A 20,386-nucleotide genomic window follows, 5' to 3' on the forward strand; every position below is an offset into this window, starting at 1 on the left:
CTACAGCCAATCGGATTGGGGAAAATCTGATTGGTTGAAGTACCATGTTACATTCTTTTTTAAAGGATGTGACATCATCTTTAAGAGTGATGTCACAAACTTAAAAAAAAAAAAAGGCTTCCATCACATAGTACAAGAACCAATGGGATTGTGAAATATACCACGTGGTACACTCACAATCTCATTGGTTCCTGTACCATGCGATGGCTGCCTTTTTTTAAAAGGATGTGACATCACCCTTAAAGATGATATCACATCCTTTAAAAAAATGGAACATGTCACATGGTACTTCAACCAATTGGATATGGGACAATACAATTAGCTGTAGTACCATGTGATTGCAGCCATTTTGGTTTAAGGATGTGATGTACCTCCCTTGGAGATGATGTCACAGCCTTAAAAAAAATAAATAAAAGCCTGTCAGATGGTACAGCATCCAATCGGATTGGAGCTGTACCATCTGACCCTAAAATGTGATGTCACAGGCCTTATATAAGGCCTGTTCCATCTCATTTTATCTTAAAAAGACGATGAGACCACATCCGTTGGTGGATTACAATGGAGTACAAGTAAAGAAGATTGAAAGAAGAAAATGGAAGAACCGGACTTACCTGAAGAAAGTTTCATTGCGTTGCGGATGGTGAGCTTCCAGATACACCGGGAATCGGAGGGTGAAGATATCTAGAGTATTTATCTGTGCCCCTTTAGGGTATAGATAAATACAGTGAGAAGCAATGCATTTTTTGGCAAATGGCTATTTTTAATTAATCGTTATGTTTTGTATTTCTGTTTATTGTTTTGAGTTAATTGTTATGTATTTAAAGGGCTTGTTTTTATTTAATTTTTGGGTTGTTTAGGTGTTTGATTTATTTTAATGTTGTGTTGTTTCGAGGTTTAATTTATTTTATTGTTCTGGTGTTTAGGTGCTTGGGTATTTTTTATTGTTGTGTCTTTTTGGTGCAGTTGTTTTATGTGGGTTGGTCATTGACTGTTATAGTGGCTAATCATGCCCAGAAAAAAATCGAGTTTGAGCTTTTTTGAAGCTCCCATGCAATGTGTTTGGTCAGGAGCCAGAAATCGTGAAAACAAATGCCTTCCCCATACGATTTGACCAACTCATCGAGGCTTTCTGAATAGCTGGGGATGATTCTCCGGGAAGCGCAGGAATATGTGGAAGCAAAAAAATATATAGATAGTGCAATATTGATGTTATAGATTCGGAGTAAATTGGCTGATCTATTGTAAATGTACTCACAAATGTGAGAGGGTTAAAGGCACGTAAAGGTATCTTTCAATAATATGGATATCACACGGTGGTCAGGAAATCAGTCTTAGCCCCATACAAACTCCAAGAGACCTTAAAGAAGAAGACTGGACATAGTGCAGACTGTATACAAAGGATTTATAAAAGGTAAGTGGAAGGTATTACACTCACATGATTTCAAAAGTTTAAAAGCATTTCGATCACACGTAGTGGATCCCAGCAGCTGGATAGATGGTGTCTCTGGTTCCCCTCCTTCTGTGGCATGCGTGTCACGGGTTGCGTTCCAACTGCACAGGAAGTGATGTCATCCGCTTCCAGGGGTTCCGGCCAATGGTAAAGACGTCACTCTACGCGTTTCACCTCTTCGGTTTCATCAGGAGTGACATTTTGATGGGTATTGGAGACATATATACTCCTAACTTAGTTTCCATTGGTGAATGGCGAACTAGATTTTAATTGGGTTTCGGTTGTACTGAGTGGGTACACATGGGGTTATAATGGGACATATAATTAATCCCTCTACATCGTACATATGCAGAGGTCAAAAAAGTTTATTAGTTAGTAGATGCAATCAATAGATATGAAAAATTAAAAAATGCTAATACATGGATATTAAAAATGTTATATAAACAATATAAAATGATATAAATATAAGAACAGGTATATAAGCAGTGTGTAAACATTTTAATTCAAAGTTGGGGAACTAGCATATTGTTAAGCTCATTTAATTCATAGAGATGAGAAATGGAATCTAATGTGGAGACAAAAAACAGGGCATGAGTATATAAACAGTTATGCATTATAGAAAAGGTTTCAAATCAAATTCCAAATTCAGACCAGCAGGAGACATAGTTTTTAATTCGAACATCCAATATGATTCTCTTTTTATCAGGGATGTGTGTCTATTACCCCCTCTCCAGTGTGGCATTACCTGTTCGATGGCTTTAAATGTTAACCCTTTCGGATCTGAATTGTGTGATATTAAAAAATGATTTGAAACACTGTGTGTGGTCAATTTTCTTTTTATATTTCCAATATGTTCCAATATACGGGTTTTTAAAGGTCTTATAGTTTTCCCAATATATTGTAGACCACACCCACATTCAAGTAAGTAGATTACAAAATTAGACTTACAGTTTAGATGTTGTTTTATTTTGTATGTTTTTTGGGTGGTATTAGAATGAAAACTATCTATATTCTTAGAGCTATATTTGCAGGCAGTACAATATTTACAATTGAAAAACCCTTTCGGGGGATCCAACCAAGAGGGATTGCTGTTTGCACCAACATTTCTCAGTGCACTTGGTGCTACCATATTTTTAACATTAGGTGCTTTTCTATATACCATTTGAACCTTATCGGGTAGAAGAGTTCCTATGATGGGGTCATTTTTTAGAATAGGCCAATGGGAGTTTAGTATTTTATTAATTTTATGTGCATCCCTATTGTATTGTGTAACAAAGGGTACTTTGATAGAATCACTAGTTGTGCCCTTTACTTTAGGGATCAACATAGATTCTCTTGGTGTGCATCTAGTTTTAGCCAAAGCTTTTTGGATGACATCATGTTTATACTTGCGCTCCACAAACTTTCTGGACAACATATTCGATTGCTCCTCAAAAACATTGTTATCAGTGCAATTACGTTTCAGTCTGCAATATTGGCCATATGAGATGTTATTGATCCATTTATTTAAATGATAGCTTGACTGTAGGATGTAGTTGTTGGCATCCACATCTTTAAAGAAATTTTTAGTTTTAATAACATTATTTTCCAAATATATAGTAAGGTCCAGGAAGTTTATGGTTGTTTTGCTAATGGTGGAAGTGAATCTAAGATTAAATTCATTGTTGTTAAGGTACAGGAGGAATGTATCTAAGTCCTCCAATGTACCCTTCTACACAAAAATAATATCATCAATAAATCTCCGCCAGGTTACCAAATTTGCGTCCAGACCTGCCTAAGACCATATATATAGATCTTCCCAAAGGGCCATTAGTAGGTTCGCATAACTGGGCGCGAATTTGGTCCCCATGGCGGTTCCACATAATTGCAGAAAAAACTCATCACAAAACCAAAAGAAATTCTTATTCAGAACAAATTGAATACATTTAATAAGGAACTCTATCTGTGTCTCTGGAATTCTCCCTTCTTTCTCCAGAAACATCTGGACGGCCCTGCACCCATCAATGTGTCTTATAGATGTATACAATGCTGTTACATCTGTGGTGACCAATACATAATTCTCCTGCCATTGGATGTCCCTAAGGAACATAATTACGTCGCTAGTGTCTTTGATATATGATTTTTGTTGTTTTACAATATCCTGTAGATAGCTGTCAATAAATTCAGACAGATTGGCAGTTAGTGACCCAATGCCGGAGATTATTGGTCTTCCCGGTGGGTGTGTAAGGTTCTTGTGTATTTTTGGTAGAAAATAGAAGACGGGGAATACTGGGTCCTCAACATTTAGGAACTGGAACTCATGTTCCTCCAGTATTCCCCGTCTTCTTCCATCCTCCAGCAGAGACTGCAGTTCTGTTTTGTATAAATTAGTGGGGTTAGATTTTAGTTTTAGATAGGTTGTTGTATCTCCCAAAAAAATTTTGGACTCTAGCATATAATAGCTATGGTCCATGATTACAACACCCCCTCCCTTATCTGCAGGTTTTATTACAATTGTTTTGTCTGCTGTGAGTTCATCAAGAGCCGTTCTCTCCTCCCTTGTTAGGTTATTGTATTGCCTGTCTTTTTTATTATTAACTAAAGTTTCTAGGTCTTTTGTAACTAACTGGAAAAACACCTCTAAATGATTCCCCTTGGCAAATTTGGGGAAAAACTGTGATTTGGGTTTAAATTTGGAATGTATATATTCAGAGGTGCTAGAATCTGAAACTTTTGAGTTATCTGTCCAGTTTCTGATTTCTACATCTTTATTAGCAAAAAATCTTTTTAATGTAAGTGATCTCAGAAACTTATGTGTGTCAACATAAAGACCAAATTTATTTGGTCCAATAGTGGGAGCAAAAATGAGTCCCTTACTGATAACTTTATTCTGGCATTCTGTGAAAGTTTTATTACTTAAATTAAAAATTTTTTTAGTTGTATTTAATGTAGTTTTCTTGTCTTTCCGTAGTCTTCCCCCTCGTCTCCCTCTGACATGCGTCTTTTGTTTCTTTGAGTAAGGCCTGGTTTTTGAGTTGTCAGGGGGTGAAATGGATTCCTGGTCTCCCAAGAACTCATACACCCCCTGGGCTCCAAAAAAGAGGAAGAGGGTTTCTCTAATTGTTGCCCCTGTTTTAAATTTTCCTTCCCTGATGTCTCAATGATATCTTTAATTTCAAGGTGTTTAGTTTTTTCTTTAACTTTACCTCCATTTGGAGGATTCTTTATTGTTTCACTTTTCTTTGCTAATACCTGTGGTAAAAAACCAGCATGGTTCTTAGGATAGTTATCAGCAAATCTCCCTCTGTATGAAGTATCCATAGTGGACGTTGATACAGGGATTTCCCCCGAGGGATCAGGGCTTGTTTGAGATTTTTTTCCATTTTTGGAACCTTTGTTCCATGTTCTCTCAATGCCTTTGGCATAGTCATCCTGATCCCTTCTAAATTTTTGTAATTTAATCTCGATAACTTCCTTTTTCATCGAGGCTTTCTGAATAGCTACCTAGCAAAATGTTATGATAGCTGCTCAAAATCCTTGATGAGTTGTTTTTCAGAGCTACTAGCATAGGCCCCTCTGCAAAACAGAAGGGGCAATGGACACCCCCGGATATAATTTACACAATTTATATGTATAAATCTAGGATAATATGTTCTTTTTACGTATACTACTATAATACTACTGTAATTGTTGGTGCTGGAATATTTTTGAACTTATTAAAAACAGAATTCATTATAAGCTTTATTAATTCAAAATCAAAATTCGAACAACATCCTATTTGCATAGCTTAACATCATGTTATTGTAGCGTAACATTGCTTTATCTTTAAAAAATGTGACGTTATACTAGTCTGAGCTTTAGTCTTATTCAGACTCCAAAAGAGATTTTGTGCTGAAGTGGAAAGAGAGAGAAGAATAGATATAAAAAATGCCAGGAAATAACATTATGCTATTTCAATTATACCTAACTGTGGTGTTACACCCATCCTTGCACTGCAAAAGCCATATTCCAGTGTCTGGATATGAGTAACTCCAAGTTTAGGTATGACGTAAACATTAAGTCTCTGCATTAACCTAAAGGGACATTTGTGGATATGCAATGATATGATAACACGATTTGACATGTAATTATGTCTAATGTCCATCTTAGTTAATGCCACTCTCTTTACACTCCACACGCTGGAATTCCCTGCTGCAATCATCAGATTCCCGTCATTTTAAAAGCTCTCTGAAAAGTTACCTCTTTAAGGGAGCCTAAAATGCGTTGGAGCCGATCAGGAATCGTATAACGCATGGAAACTCTCATTCAAGTCAAAGGGAATTTCTGTGCGTTAGTGCACAATGGGGTAGATCTACAGAAGTCCTTTAACTGGTTAACGAGACGTTAAGTGCTATCCGGGATCTTCAAAGCTCCGTAACTAGGCAACAAGTACCTTCTTAAAGTAATGGCGGCCTACCGTTAACTCTAACGGATTTTAGTACTAATGGTATGCTAAAGACGTGTGGACCACCTCAACGCATATCCTCATCAGCCCATTAAAATTAACACAGGAATTAAAATGTTTGGATCATGGTTATACCTGGTGTTAGGTGCTGGAAGCACTAGGAAGCCAGCTACAGTAGCAGAAAATTATTTGGCCTTGTCCAGGGTTCTACAATAGGCCACTTTGGCTTTCTATATTGCCTTAGCAATATTACTTCACGGGAATAATAGACACAACTAAATACTATGAAACATCATGGAAATTGGATAAAAGTAAACATTAGGAAAAAAAGAGTCCCTGCCCCCAAAAAGCTTACACTCTAAGTGGCAGGTAGGGAGAACTTGCAGAGACAGTAGAGGGTGTTGTGGTAACTATTACTGGAAAGGTACTTACCCTGCACTGCTGTTGTTCATTTTGAATCAGTTTCTTTCCGGTTATATTGAGGATTCCCAACCGCCACCAATATAGCCGCACTCTTCTTTCAGAAGATACTTAGATCATTTATTACAAATCGTCGAGACAAAAAGTAGTCCGACGTTTCGTGGACCAATGTTAATCCTTTTTTGGGTGCTGAGGAAGGCTAAACATTGGTCCCCAAAACATCATGCTACTTTTGTCTCACCAATTTGCAATAAATGATCTAAGGATCTTCTGAAAGAAGAGTGCGGCTATTTTTCTCCTTTGTTTCTATTGAAACTAGTACTGGGGCAAGTTCTTTTGAGCTTTATAGACCTGATCGTGGTATAAGTTGAAAAAAGACATGTCCTTTGTCATGATTAGTGTTGATCAGGCCACCAGGGATCATACAAGTACTAGATAGAGGTGACCAGCGCTTTCAAAAACAGAATCCTTTTCATAAGATATAAATCTTCGCTTGGACCATTCACTATATAGGATATAAATACAGCATCCCTGGCAGGGGATAGGGGACTAGTACCTAGTGCTTTCTAGCACACATGTATAGTACAAATAATGTCCCTACTAAAGCTGATAAGTATATAAATCCACAAGGGTAACTCACTGTTAGGTTCCCAGGTCCTCTGTGTTGTCCAATTGCGGTTCGAAACAGCGTGCAAATCCACCAAGAGCAATCAGGAGAAAAAAATGGAGAAGGGCAGTGCACTGCCAAAAAGACAGGAGGAGGCTCACAGTAAAATTAATCCTTTCATCTTGATCTGGATACAACATAACCCCTAAAGAGCTCAAAAAACACACATCTACGGGTTTCGGGCCATGTGCCCTTTATCAAGATGTATATTAGTGCATTAGACACCCAGTGTCTAAATACAGTCCCTGTTCGCGCCAAACCCGTGACGTCACGACCCGCTATCCAATCGGCTTACTGCTCCTTCGTGCAGAAGCTCTGATTGGTTATGCTGCGTGTCACAATAACAAAGCTTTATTGATATTGAACATGTCATTCCGAACCTGCTAAGAGGCTTACAATGGGCAGCAAATTATGCTATTAGTTAAGCCCAAGCGTAACAAGCCCAACTTTATTGACAAACACATGAACACCGTGTATTATGGCTGTGACCTCAGTGTTTGGTATGAAAACAATAAAACCATCATAACTATACCAAAAGAAATTACAATAAATACATAACAAAAATAAAAATTGTACAAAAATAATAATAAAGCACTTACAAATCAAAACTTCAGTAAAATATAATACACCCCTAGACAAATAACTTAACCACCTAAATCAAATATATGTACTACCCAGTCTGTCCTAAACTGGAGAGGATAGCCTGAATAAATTCTACATACATGAGATTAAAGGTGATAAATCTGCAATACACACATAATCCTATAATTTTATTAAAACAAAAAATAATATCTCCATGAGGAAGAGGAAAAGGAAAAGACAAGGGAAAAGGCAAAGAAAGGGGGGGAAGGAGGTGAAGGGGGTTTAAAAGAGTGAGAGAGAGGGGGAAGCGCTGAATGAAGACAGAGATCCGTCCTGTCCCACGCCGTCGCCATCAGCGATGGCATCCGCCTCCACATGGGGTGGTATCCAGCTGGAGGGTCCCACCATAATAGTCTCTCTCTGTGGGGTGATCTGGTCCCAAACCACCAGATGCCAGGTCGCCGCTGCGTCCTGCCTGTGTCCCTCACGCTTGGTACTACAGGGCCAGTGTATCTATCTACTGGGCTTGTTCCTGCAGCAGTCACAAGCTCAAAGAGGGAGTCAAGGCATAGCTGGGGCCCAGGTGGGTCTCTGGCCTAGTGCAGGGGTCACAGACACCCTGCACACTCACCCTTCCGTGTCCTAGCTCCGACTGACTCGTGGTACAGGTAGCACATTGTAAGTAGCAAGAAAACTGAAGTTTAAAAGGACGTTCAAAAGGAGTGAGCAAGTGGACAACACCTACTGGCCCTGATTTCTAGATTAGATCTACGCTGGAAAGAAGGATATTATCTACTCCAGACTGCACATCTCTGCAGTTTACTATTGCTGTGATGCCACCTCTGCTATTTATATTTGCTATGACCTCACTTCTTTTCAAATTATGCACTTCTATCTACCAGCCTCATTATGTCTCTAACTTTATTCATATATCTCCATCTCTCCTTCCTTCACCACTTCTCTGTTCACATGAACTACTTTCTTACCTGAGCCCTCTGACACTACACAGCTATATCCCCTGCACTAAATCACACCCTTACAAATCATCCTCACGCATTCTCTTTCTATCCATGCTTCTCCTCCTTGCTTCTGGGGATATCTCTCCCAATCCTGGTACTGCCTTATTTCTACATGCTCTTGTCCTCGCCTGCCAAATGCAAATTCTACTCCTGGTGTCAACCCTTCCCACCTCATACCCATCCCCTGCCACACTCCCTCCTCTCTCCCTTTCTCCTGTGCCCTTTGGAATGCTCGCTCCCTTTCTAACAAGTTCCTCTCTGTGCATGACTTCTTTCTCTCTCACTCTCTGCTCCTATTTGCTATAACTGAGACCTGGCTCACTCAGTCTGACTCTGCTCTGGAAGCTGCCCTTTCTTATGGTGGCCTTTCTTTCTCCCACACTCTGCGTCCTGATGGCAGGGGTGGAGGCGTGGGGCTACTCTCTCTGCCATTACCGTACCCTTCCAATTCTTCCCTCTCTTGCTTTTCCCTCCTTTGAGGCTCACACTGTCAAGATCTTCTCTTCTCTCCCTGTAAACATGGCATCCATCTATCGCCCACCTACCTCTACTCATCCCCCGTCTGCCTTTCTCTCTCACTTTGAATCCTGGCTCTCTTTCTTTCCTCAGGCTCTCCTGTTCTTCTCCTTGGGATATCAACTGCCACATTGATGACCGCTCTCTACCTTGGGCTTCCCGCTTTCTCTATCCAACCTCTTCTTTTGGCCTTCAACAGTGGACTGCAGCCAGCACCCACAAGGCCTAGGCCACTACCTAGACCTGGTTTTCACTCAAATCTTTTCTCTCTCCGATTTCTCAATTTCCCCCTTTCCTCTCTCTGACGTCCCCTCATCTCATTCTCTCGCTTCTCCCCTTCTTCACCTCCATCTACCCCTCGGTTCTGCAGAAACCTGTGCTCTATTAACCTACCAGCCTTTGATTCAACTTTACGCTCCTCCCTTTCCTCTCTCAGCTCTGCTACAGACCCTGACAACCTGGTCAGGAACTACAACTCTGCCTTATTCTGCTCTCTTGATCTACATGCACCACTTTCTCTCTGCCGTCTTCACCTTTCTAACCCCAGACCCTGACTAAATTTCCACACACGCATGCTGCATTCCTCAACTCGCTCCTCTGAACGCCTCTGGAGGAAATCTCACACTCTCGCAGACTTCCTTCACTACAAATTTATGCTGTCCTGTTTCAACTCTGCCCGCTCTCAAGCTAAACAAATCTACTTTTCTTAATTAATCAACATGACAAGTCTAACCCATGCCGACTCTTCTCTGTCTTTGACACTCTACTCAAACCACCCTCAGCTGCCTCTTCTTTTTTTATCCATCTCACCTAAGGACTTTGCTGAATATTTTATGGAAAAGGTGGTATCCATACGTCAGAACATTCTCTCTTGTCCTCCCATCCAACACCGCTTCCTAACTCTCCTCCTGCCTTCCTTGACTCTTTTTTCACTGTCTCAGAGGAGGATGTGTCACTGTTGATCTCCTCTTCTCCCTCTACCACTTGCCCTCTTGACCCCATTCCCTCCCATCTCCTAAAACCTCTTGCTCCTTCTATAATCCATGCGCTCACACACATTTTTAACTCCTCCCTCTACTCTGGTACAGTTCCATCCTCCTTCAAGAATGCAAAAGTTATACCATAACTCAAAAACAGCAAGCTTGACCCTACCTGTCTTTCTAACTATCGACCGGTCTCCCTCCTGCCTTTTGCCTTTAAACTCCTTGAACGTCTTGTATTCTTTCACTTGCTCCACTTTCTCAACACCCATTCTCTCCTAGACCCTCTACATTCTGGCTTCCACACTGCTCACTCGACTGAAACTAAACTAAATGTAAGGAATCCACTCCTGGCTTTGATTATAGCTTTTGCAGACTTCTGCAGTTGCAAAAGCTTCCTCTGGCAATCATTGGCACATGTGCTTCTTCTCATTGCAGCTTCTGCCCTGTGCTCCATCATTGGAGGAATGCTCACACACCCTCCTCCTGTGATTGGATCTCCGTCCTTTATACCCTGGGCGTTGGCACTGAAACAGTGCCGAGCATAATTTCCTACCCTGGACGTTACTGTGTCTGCCACTAGCCACCCTGGCTTGTATCCTGTGTATTATCCTTTCTGGTTCTTGTCCCTGTTTCCTGAGGCCGCCTGCTAGTTCCATGCAGGGGCCCGTTCCTGACTTCTCTGCTGAAGCGTTGTTTCCAGAGGCCGCCTGCTAGTTCCATGCAGGGGTCCGTTCCTGAGTTCACTGCTGAAGCGTTGGTTTCCCGACGCTGCCCTGCAGTGTTCTTCGGCCAGCCTGCTGTCTCCTCCTGCTGAGACCGGCGTCATGGGCCGAGACCGCTCCTCACGAAGAGGCCACGCCCGCGCTCACGCTCCTAAGCTGAAGCGGGGAACTCCTGACTACCTGTTGCCGAACTCCTGCTTGAATAACGATGATGCTGCCTTCTCCAATCCTGACCCTGCTACGTACGACTACGAAATGCGCACTCCGGATCAGTCTGCACGGACTAAGGTCGGTGATTCTATAACCCCACCTCAGCCCCGCGGTCCGGTCCCGGTTTGTGGCGAGCACAATCGTAACAGTATTCTCGGCCCCACAAAACCGGACCGCGCCGTGGCGGGGGTTGGTAAAATTTTTTACTGTACCTATGTCCCAGGATGCGGACCAGTCCCTGTTTGGAAGACTATACAGAGGCGGCACATTTTATTTGAGTGCGGCTAGCTCCGCAAGCCTGGGGATGCCCCGGCATGCTAGCCGCACTCCCTCGGCGGATGACGCGTGGTCACGCGTCATTGGTTGCCTGCGCCCCCTGCACGCGCGTCCAGGGCTCCCCGAGGGAACCCTGGTGTCCCGCGATGTGGGGGACGGCGGCAGGGGGTTCCGGGGGACCCGGAGGACCCGGCGAGCGGAGGGAGAAAGCCCCGATCGCAGGGCGCTCCTCCGCGGCTTCGGCGCGCGCCAGGCACATCCCGGCGCGCGCCTGGTTACTGCTGCGGCCGAGACCGGGCAAATGCTCAAATAAACTCGGCCGCAGCAGTACCTGTTTGAGAGACTGCCTCCGCCTGAGAGTGAGTTCTTATATAAAGGTTTAACCCCTCTGGAAAGACTGATTCGTAAAGAACTCCTTACTAGATCTCAGCAATTTAAAGAGGATAGAAAGACTCAACAGGCCCTGTCCTCCCAGATGCACCTTGCTAATTCCACCGCAGATCGAAAGACTCTAGATCAGATTCTAGATGCCGCCCGTGTGTTATACCAAGATTTTGACCTAATCTTAAGTGGGCGGGACCCTTTTCTCGCTGCCTACGCACTTTCTAATCACAATTTCTATGCTGCCAGTCCTGTTACTAAACCTGTGGGGTTACCACCCTCTCCTAAGAAAGGCCAAACCATCTCCCTGTCACTCCCCGCTAAGGAAGAACCTGACACGGTCCCTAGTCCTGAGTTAACCTCCCTGGGTTCTGTCCCCGAGGTTCTTTCTGTCTTAACCCCTGCTAGACAGGCCTATGAGTCCCTCACTGTAAATCCCTGCATCCCCCAGGTCAGTGTGTCTTCCCTAGCACCAGAAAATGCATCCTGTTTGCCCTCTCGTTCTAAACCAGAATTTCTGAGTTCTGTTCCCGAGGTTATTTCTGTTTTAACCCCTGCTAGTCTGCTCTGTGAGGTCCCCATTGTTAACCCTTGTATCCCGCAGACTAAGCTGAGGTCTCTAGGGCAAGAAGCTGAAAACCCTATGTCCCCACTCTCTGAGATTAGTGTATCTTTTCCTGATTCACAGCTACAGCCTAACTTTACCCTTGAGGTTTTTCCTATGTTAACCCCTGCAGGTCAGCCCTGTGAACCTCCCTTGGTAAATCCCTGTAGTCCACCAGTCAAGGGCAACTCCTTAGTTTCAGAGGATGAATCCCTTATGTCCCCTGACTCAGCTAAAATTCTCGGGGCTATGCCCCCTGAACTTTCGGCAATAATACTGGCTCCAGTTAAAAGTATTCTGGAACCATTTGTTTCCCTAAGCCTGTTCGCAGAATCCCCACTCCTAGGTATGTCGCTTACCCAGTCTGTCACTCAGAGAGCTGAAATCCCTGCTTCTGAGCATAGATCCCTTTCCGTGGAATCTGTAGTTGTTTCTAATGTCCCAGACACTTTTTCCCAAATACCCACTTCAGAGACCAGCACAGTTGTGGTTGCCCCCCTTGTACTGTCTGTGTTCTCCTCTTCTCTAATCCTAGGGTTAAAAGCGAACAGTACATATTATGACCCTTTCCAAGTGACCCCTTCTGAGATCAGCGTATCTGCTGTGACTCCCTTAGTACAATTACAGTTAGGGCCCTCCTTTTTGAAGGATCAGGTTTTCAAATTTCAAACTCCCTTTTCCCCTGATTTTGTGAACCTGCAGTCTCTTCTCACTGTAGTTAAAGGTTATCCAGCAGCCGCTGAGTTAAGCTCTGCCGCTGCTAAAACTTCTGTTGTGGAAGCAACCTTCCCTAGTTCACCTCCTGTCCTTGACTCTAAGTCTGTCTCCTTGGGACTGGTGACAGCAATTAGCGTCCCTTCTACGGTCCCTCAGGCTATCACTTCAGAGATCAGCTTATCTGTCCCTGATCCCTTTCTACGCTCTGAGTCTCCCCTTATGGCTTCTAGGGTCTCCCCAGCACTCCCTGTGTTAACCCTTGGCTTCTCTCTGACTTCTGAGCTAGAGCCTGTCTGCCTGCTCTCCATCTCTGCGGTAGTCTGTGAGATGACTATCACCTTTACTAAGATTCCTGTTTTGCAAGATATTTCTCCTATTAAGTCTGTGATACCTGCAATTCCTTTAATTGGTTCTAAAACCCCTGTCACTGAGTCTCCTATGGAGTCTGATGCTCTCACTAGGGATTCTCAGGGACCCAATTCAGAAACAAGCACAATGTTCTCTGATCTTATTACAGCAGCTAGTTCAGTTCTTGCTGGTTTCCAATCACCCACTTCAGTGACAAGCAAGATGTCCTTTGTTTCTATTGAAAAGTCTACCCCAGTTTCTTTCATGGATCATGCCACAGCCTCCGGAATGATTAAAGATGACTTTAAGTCTGGGATACCCACTCCTTCTATAATACTGTTTCACGCTGATTCGCCCACAGTATTCGGGGTATCCAATACTGACTGTATGTCTACTACCACGAACTCAGGGGTATCGCATTTGGAACTTTCAGTAATACCCGCTGTGTCTCTTTTTTCAAAAGACCCCGTCTTTAAAATGGACTTATATTTCCCTGTGTCTCCCACAATACTTGGGGTACTTACTATTGACTGTCCTGTTACAAAACTTGGGTTACCTCTCAGGAAGGTGCCTGGAGCTACCGATGTTAAGAACCCTATGTTTAAAGCAGTAATATCTCGCATTCCTTCTCCCACAGTATCAGGCGAGACCTGGGTACCTTGGACCTCCACTCCTAAGCCAAGCTCTAGTTCTCTGTTTTCCTTCTCTGTGTTGGAGGTACCCAGTGTTAACCCCAAGACTTCTATTCCTAAGCCGGTTGCACCGCTTACCTGGATTCCTGCTTTCTCGGATAAGATTTGTTTTCTCACCTTTCAAACAGAGTCTTTAATTGCAGGTTTCTGTGCGGTGTCTGAAGTGTCCTTTCTGGATTGCATGTCTTCATTCTCTAGGACGAAGATACTCATGCTGGTCCTATTTGCTTTGCCTGAGGCGTCCATCCCTGTTCTTGATAGCCCCACTATGGGTTTGGACGTGCTATCCCCTACTGTCTCCATAATGCTTACTATGCCCTTCGCCAGGGCCATAACTTCGGATTTCATTCCCCCAAAATTTCTGAGGCCAAAGGAGGCGGATCCTGCAACTGCATGTACCACAACCAACAATTACGTAAACACTACTACCAGCTCTCTCGAATTGCTTGGGATTACAAGCCTGGTTCATATCAAGACTACGGCTCCAATATCTTGCAGTGAACCCGCCCGCCCAATACCCTCGCTAACCACCGCCCTGAATTCCTTGAGAGCTACAGATTCTTGCAACTTCTTTCATGCTGTTTCCACCAAAGCCATTGTCTGCACCGAATTCCCCAATGTCATTTTTGTCCGACAATCAGTGTCCTGTGTTCCGTATTCTTGGACTATTACTATGCACCGGACACCTGGCTGCTGCCCTTCTGATGTCCCTATTCCGGAGTCCCCTGGTCCCATTGCCCATGTACCAAAAACCGCAGTACCACCATTGTCCTTTGCGGCACTCGCCAATGTACACCTGGATTTTGGACCTAAATCTCACCTGAGACACTTCAGGAACAACTCGATGTCTCCCAGACCTATGAATGGTCCTGTCCACCCAGGCTTCTCACCCAGTGGTGGGGGTACTGTAAGGAATCCCAACAAACTATGGGCTTTCAACGCCACCTCTCGCCTAAGGAGGTTTAGAAACAACTCCATGTCCCCCAAATCTGTGATGGATCCTGTTCGTCCGGAGTTCTCACCTGAAGGGGGGGTACTGTAAGGAATCCACTCCTGGCTTTGATTATAGCTTTTGCAGACTTCTGCAGTTGCAAAAGCTTCCTCTGGCAATCATTGGCACATGTGCTGCTTCTCATTGCAGCTTCTGCCCTGTGCTCCATCATTGGAGGAATGCTCACACACCCTCCTCCTGTGATTGGATCTCCGTTCTTTATACCCTGGGCGTTGGCACTGAAACAGTGCCGAGCATAATTTCCTACCCTGGACGTTACTGTGTCTGCCACTAGCCACCCTGGCTTGTATCCTGTGTATTATCCTTTCTGGTTCTTGTCCCTGTTTCCTGAGGCCGCCTGCTAGTTCCATGCAGGGGCCCGTTCCTGACTTCTCTGCTGAAGCGTTGTTTCCTGAGGCCGCCTGCTAGTTCCATGCAGGGGTCCGTTCCTGAGTTCACTGCTGAAGCGTTGGTTTCCCGACGCTGCCCTGCGGTGTACTTCGGCCAGCCTGCTGTCTCCTCCTGCTGAGACCGGCGTCATGGGCCGAGGCCGCTCCTCACGAAGAGGCCACTCCCGCGCTCACGCTCCTAAGCTGAAGCGGGGAACTCCTGACTACCTGTTGCCGAACTCCTGCTTGAATAACGACGATGCTGCCTTCTCCAATCCTGACCCTGCTACGTACGACTACGAAATGCGCACTCCGGATCAGTCTGCGCGGACTAAGGTCGGTGATTCTATAACCCCACCTCAGCCCCGCGGTCCGGTCCCGGTTTGTGGCGAGCACAATCGTAACACTAAAATAACTAATGACCTCCATGCTGGCAAAGACAGAGGTCATTACACTCTCCTCATATTACTCAACCTCTCTGCAGCATTTGACACTGTGGAACACCCTCTTCTCCTTCAGATTCTCCATACTCTTGGTATTCGTAACATAGCTCTATACAGGATCTCCTCTTACCTCTCCCATCATACTTTCAGTGTCTCTTCTGCTAACACCTCCTCCTCCTCTATTGATCTCTCTGTGGTGGGTACCCCAGTGCTCTGTCCTTGGATCTCTTCTCTTTTCTCTGTACACACTTTCTCTAGGCCACCTAACCACATATCGGGTTTAAATATCACCTCTATGCTGACGACACACAAATCTACTTTTCAGCCCCTGACCTTACACCTGCTGTACAAACCAAAGTTTCTGAATGTCTCTCTGCGATATCATCCTGGGTGGCTCTCCGTCGCCTTAAACTTAATATGGCAAAAACAGAGCACCTCATACTTCCTCCCAAACCTGGCCCTACTACCTCCTTCCACATTACTGTTGGAAGTACGATCATTCACCCAGTAGCCTAAGCACTCTGTCTAGGGGTCACACTCGACTCCTCACTCACATTTTCCTCTCACATTCAAAACGTTTCTAAAACCTGTCACTTTTTCCGCCGCAATATTACAAAGATACGCCATTTCCTCTGTTGCTCGCCTGCTAAAACTCTGACTCAGTCCCTCATTCTCTCCCATCTTGATTACTGTAACTTCCTGCTGTCTGGCCTTCCTGCCTCACCTGTCTCCCCTACAATCTATCCTAAACGCTGCTGCCAGAATCACTGTACTCTTTCCTAAATCTGTCTCAGCGTCTCCCCTGCTGAAATCTTTCTCCTGGCTTCCGATCAAATCCCACATCTCGCTCTCAATCTTCCTCCTCACTTTTAAAGCTTTACACTCTTCTGCTCCTCCTTACATCGCAGCCCTAATTTCTTGCTATGCACCATCCCGACTCTTGCGTTCTTCTCAAGGATACTTCTCTCTACCCCCTTTGTATCTAACGCCCTCTCCCGCCTTAAACTTTTCTTACTGACTGCCCAGCACCTCTGGAATGCCCTTCCCCTTAATACCCGACTAGCACCCTCTCTATCCACCTTTAAGACCCACCTTAAGACACACTTGCTTAAAGAAGCATATGCGTAGCACCGTGGCTAATACTATACGCATGATACATTAAGCTTTGCCACCTGCAGACGCACTTAACAGAATGCCCTCCCACTTTCTCGGTACGTTCTTCCTACCTACCAATTGCAAGCTCCTCAGAGCAGGGACTCCTCTTCTTAAATGTTACTTTTTTGTCTGAAGCACTTATTCCCATGACCTGTTATTTATATTTGTTATTTATATGATTGTCGCGTATTACTACTGTGAAGCATTATGTACCTTAATGGTACTATATAAATAAAGGCATACAATACAATACAGGCGCGCCAAATGTATCAATCCTAGTAGCAGGGGATTGCTGCAGCCCTATTGGCTGTGTGCCTGCACCTGACTAGGAGCCCTTGGGGCTGCTGAGGGTTGTAGTTTCCCATGCAGTGTCCTTGATTTAATGGCCACCGCTGTGTGATGCTGTGCATGTGCGGGGTGTGCAAGATGGCCGTCGCAACTCTGAAGTCCTATCCGCATGTGCGAGCCGTATTGCGCATGCACGAAGAGTTGCAAGATGGCCGCTGCCTGTGCTGAGGAGCTCCGGCGATGCGCTTGCCTCCCCAATGGCCCACACGACCCCCACAGCTACCGGCGCTCACCGGGTGCCCCCGCACCCCTCCACAGCTCTATCGGAGGTAAGGGGCCATAAAGGAGAAGCCCAAAGGGGGACCTGGCCACATAATATTTCCAGTATTGTGTCAACATGAGATTTTGTCCTGTCCTGTTTTTCCAAGTTTCCTCTGACCATAAAAATGCAGGATTGTTGTTAAACAGAATTTGCATAAATAAGAAAATAGACTGGATTGAAATATCATGAGGACAGGGAGTCAGGTTTTCAAAACTGATGAGTAAATAAGTAAATAACAAATATAGTAACAATAAAATGTTTATTTGCAAAGAGCTAACAGTGTAAGCAAAGCTGTTCATTAAAGGCACAGGCCCCCATTCTAAGTGATTGTCGGTGCCTGTAGAATGTCGTGATAATGTGACTTGCTCAACATCACAACCAACTTGTATTTGGATCAAGTTCACCCACTTCAACAAGCCTATTCTTTACCCTTATGACAAACAGAAAATTGTATTTCTTACTCATGCATTTGTTTGTTTTTTATATTTAGGATTCACATTTCTGCGGTTTCGTAGATAATCTTACAGAATACAAGACAAAGAGCATTTTGGCTGCCCCTGTGATGAATGGGAAGGATATAGTGGCTGTAATAATGGCTGTCAATAAATGTGATGGCTCCAATTTCACAAAACAAGATGAAGAGGTAAGTAGTGTCATGACCTGTTACACAAAGAGAATGTTACTGCTCATTCATTACAGCACATTGCATGGGAGCTTCAATGTCCATTCATCATTTGCTCAATAATAAGTAATTACTTAATGGAGATTTACAAACATGGTGCAATGCACTACTTGGAAAGAAAGGGATCATAGCTCCCTAAATACAGTAGTGTACTTGATTGTAGAAGTGCACAATCCTTTAAACCATGACACATGAAGAAAGTCTGCAACTCATTGTTCTGCAATATGTGGCTACAAGAAGTAGAATAGACTTGTAGCCCGCACTTGGTTGGTTACTATTAGGTTAAAAGGTTAACTGGTATAGGATCATCAGGTTTCATCCCTCCTATTTTATGTCAATACCATGGATAGTAAATCGGTATAAATAGCCATTCCTTTAGTTTAGTAGTTCTAAGCAGAGTTAGTTCTAAGGTTCTCATGTATGTCCTGGCAATAGTTTAGGCATAACTGGTCTGCAGCTAGCTATTTTGAAGTTTAGTAACGTGCCCTTTCCAAACTAAGCACCTTTAAAAAGGAATGGGAAGTGTATGTATATATATATAGCCACAGAACGGTATAATCTATTTATTTTTTGATTATATATATATATATGTGTATATATATATATATATACAGGATGTATGCAACATATTCTCAAAGAGCTCCTAGTAATACAGGACCATCCAACATGGAAGGTTCGAATGCAATGCAGAATCCAAAGATTACTGTACTTCTGGTCACATCCTTTCCTACTGGTAGTAAGATAACAAGTACCTCCTCTGTGTAGACTTCAGAGCTTATAAAGGATTGTTCCCCATATGTAATTTGGATATGGGTTTGATGTCTTCTCATCTATATATATATATTATCTCTCTCTCTCTCTCTCTCTCTCTCTCTCTCTCTCTCTCTCTCTCTCTCTCTCTCTCTCTCTCTCTCTCTCTCTCTCTCTCTCTCTCTCTCTCTCTCTCTCTCTCTCTCTCTCTCTCTCTCTCTCTCTCTCTCTCTCTCTCTCTCTCTCTCTCTCTCTCTCTCTCTCTCTCTCTCTATATATATATATATATATATATATATATATATATATATATATTGATGTGATTCTGAACTGTTTACTAAACACACATCTGTTTCATAAATGTTCCTGGTGCCCATTTCTATTTCTGCTTTCCTACACACCCAGCCTGCAACAACCGGGCACCATTTGTTTGGCCTGAGATATTGAGCATATATTTTATGGGATTACCCGATGCGACCCTAGGAGCCGGGCAAAAGGGGATTACATATGTTATTAGACATTTTTAACGGATTAGACAACACTTGTAACATAGACGCAAAAGAAATTAGCAGGAAGAGCAAATTGTGACAAACGGGAGCTGAGTATTGCCATGATTACACAGTGAGAATGAACACTTGCCTAACAGGTCAAGGTTTTACAATGATTCACAGAGACTCGTTCTGAGCGATTAGTTAATGGCCAAAAAAGAGAATTACCCTGGTGATAGTGTGAAAGAAAGAGACAACTGTCACAAGATGACAGAGAGTATATGCGGGTGGGCAAAGATAGTCACATGGGCAGGCAATATCACATTAGTTATAGTGGCCACAAACAGAGTATTGGGATATCATTTTATACGGCGTGTACAGAGAGAAGCAAAAAGGGAAAAGGAAGACATAGGATAGAAAAAGCTAATAGACTGATAAAGTGTGATTGTGATTTAAATTGGAACTGAACTGTGGTATTCTGTCTTTTCCTTAACAATCCTTGACAGATTATATTGTAGAAACTGTTTATTCCAGCTGGTATTTTACAATATTTTCACTGGCGAAAGTCTGCTGACTGCTCAGCTGTCATGTCCCACGCTCTCTGGATAATGAGAGTCTGTGATCCACCTTTACCCGCTCTCCTCTCTCAGCCGGCACAGAGGAGAGAGAGGAAAGGTGGATTGCAGCCTCCCTGCCGTAAATGTGGAGTGTGTGATAGAGAAAGGTGATGAGTGTGCTATGTGAGAAGAGGGGGTGGTTTTAGAAAAAGGGTGTGTGTGATAAGGGGGTGGGTGTGTTGAGAATAATGGTGAGTATGATGTGTGAGTGTGTAAGAAGGGGGTGAGTGTGGTTAGCGAAAATGGTGTGA

General features: G+C 43.6%; 1 protein-coding gene across 1 annotated transcript in view; it reads left to right on the plus strand.

Annotated features, from left to right (window-relative positions):
• PDE6A (phosphodiesterase 6A) overlaps positions 1 to 20,386 on the plus strand; it is a 110,675-nt gene that overhangs the window by 21,849 nt on the left and 68,440 nt on the right. Inside the window, exon 2 of the mRNA XM_075600942.1 lies at positions 18,089 to 18,241. Within this exon, the coding sequence (XP_075457057.1) occupies positions 18,089 to 18,241 (153 nt within the window). The remainder of the gene's footprint in view (positions 1 to 18,088; positions 18,242 to 20,386) is intronic.

Source organism: Ascaphus truei, chromosome 5, assembly GCF_040206685.1.
Source record: "Ascaphus truei isolate aAscTru1 chromosome 5, aAscTru1.hap1, whole genome shotgun sequence".
NCBI lineage: Eukaryota > Metazoa > Chordata > Amphibia > Anura > Ascaphidae > Ascaphus > Ascaphus truei.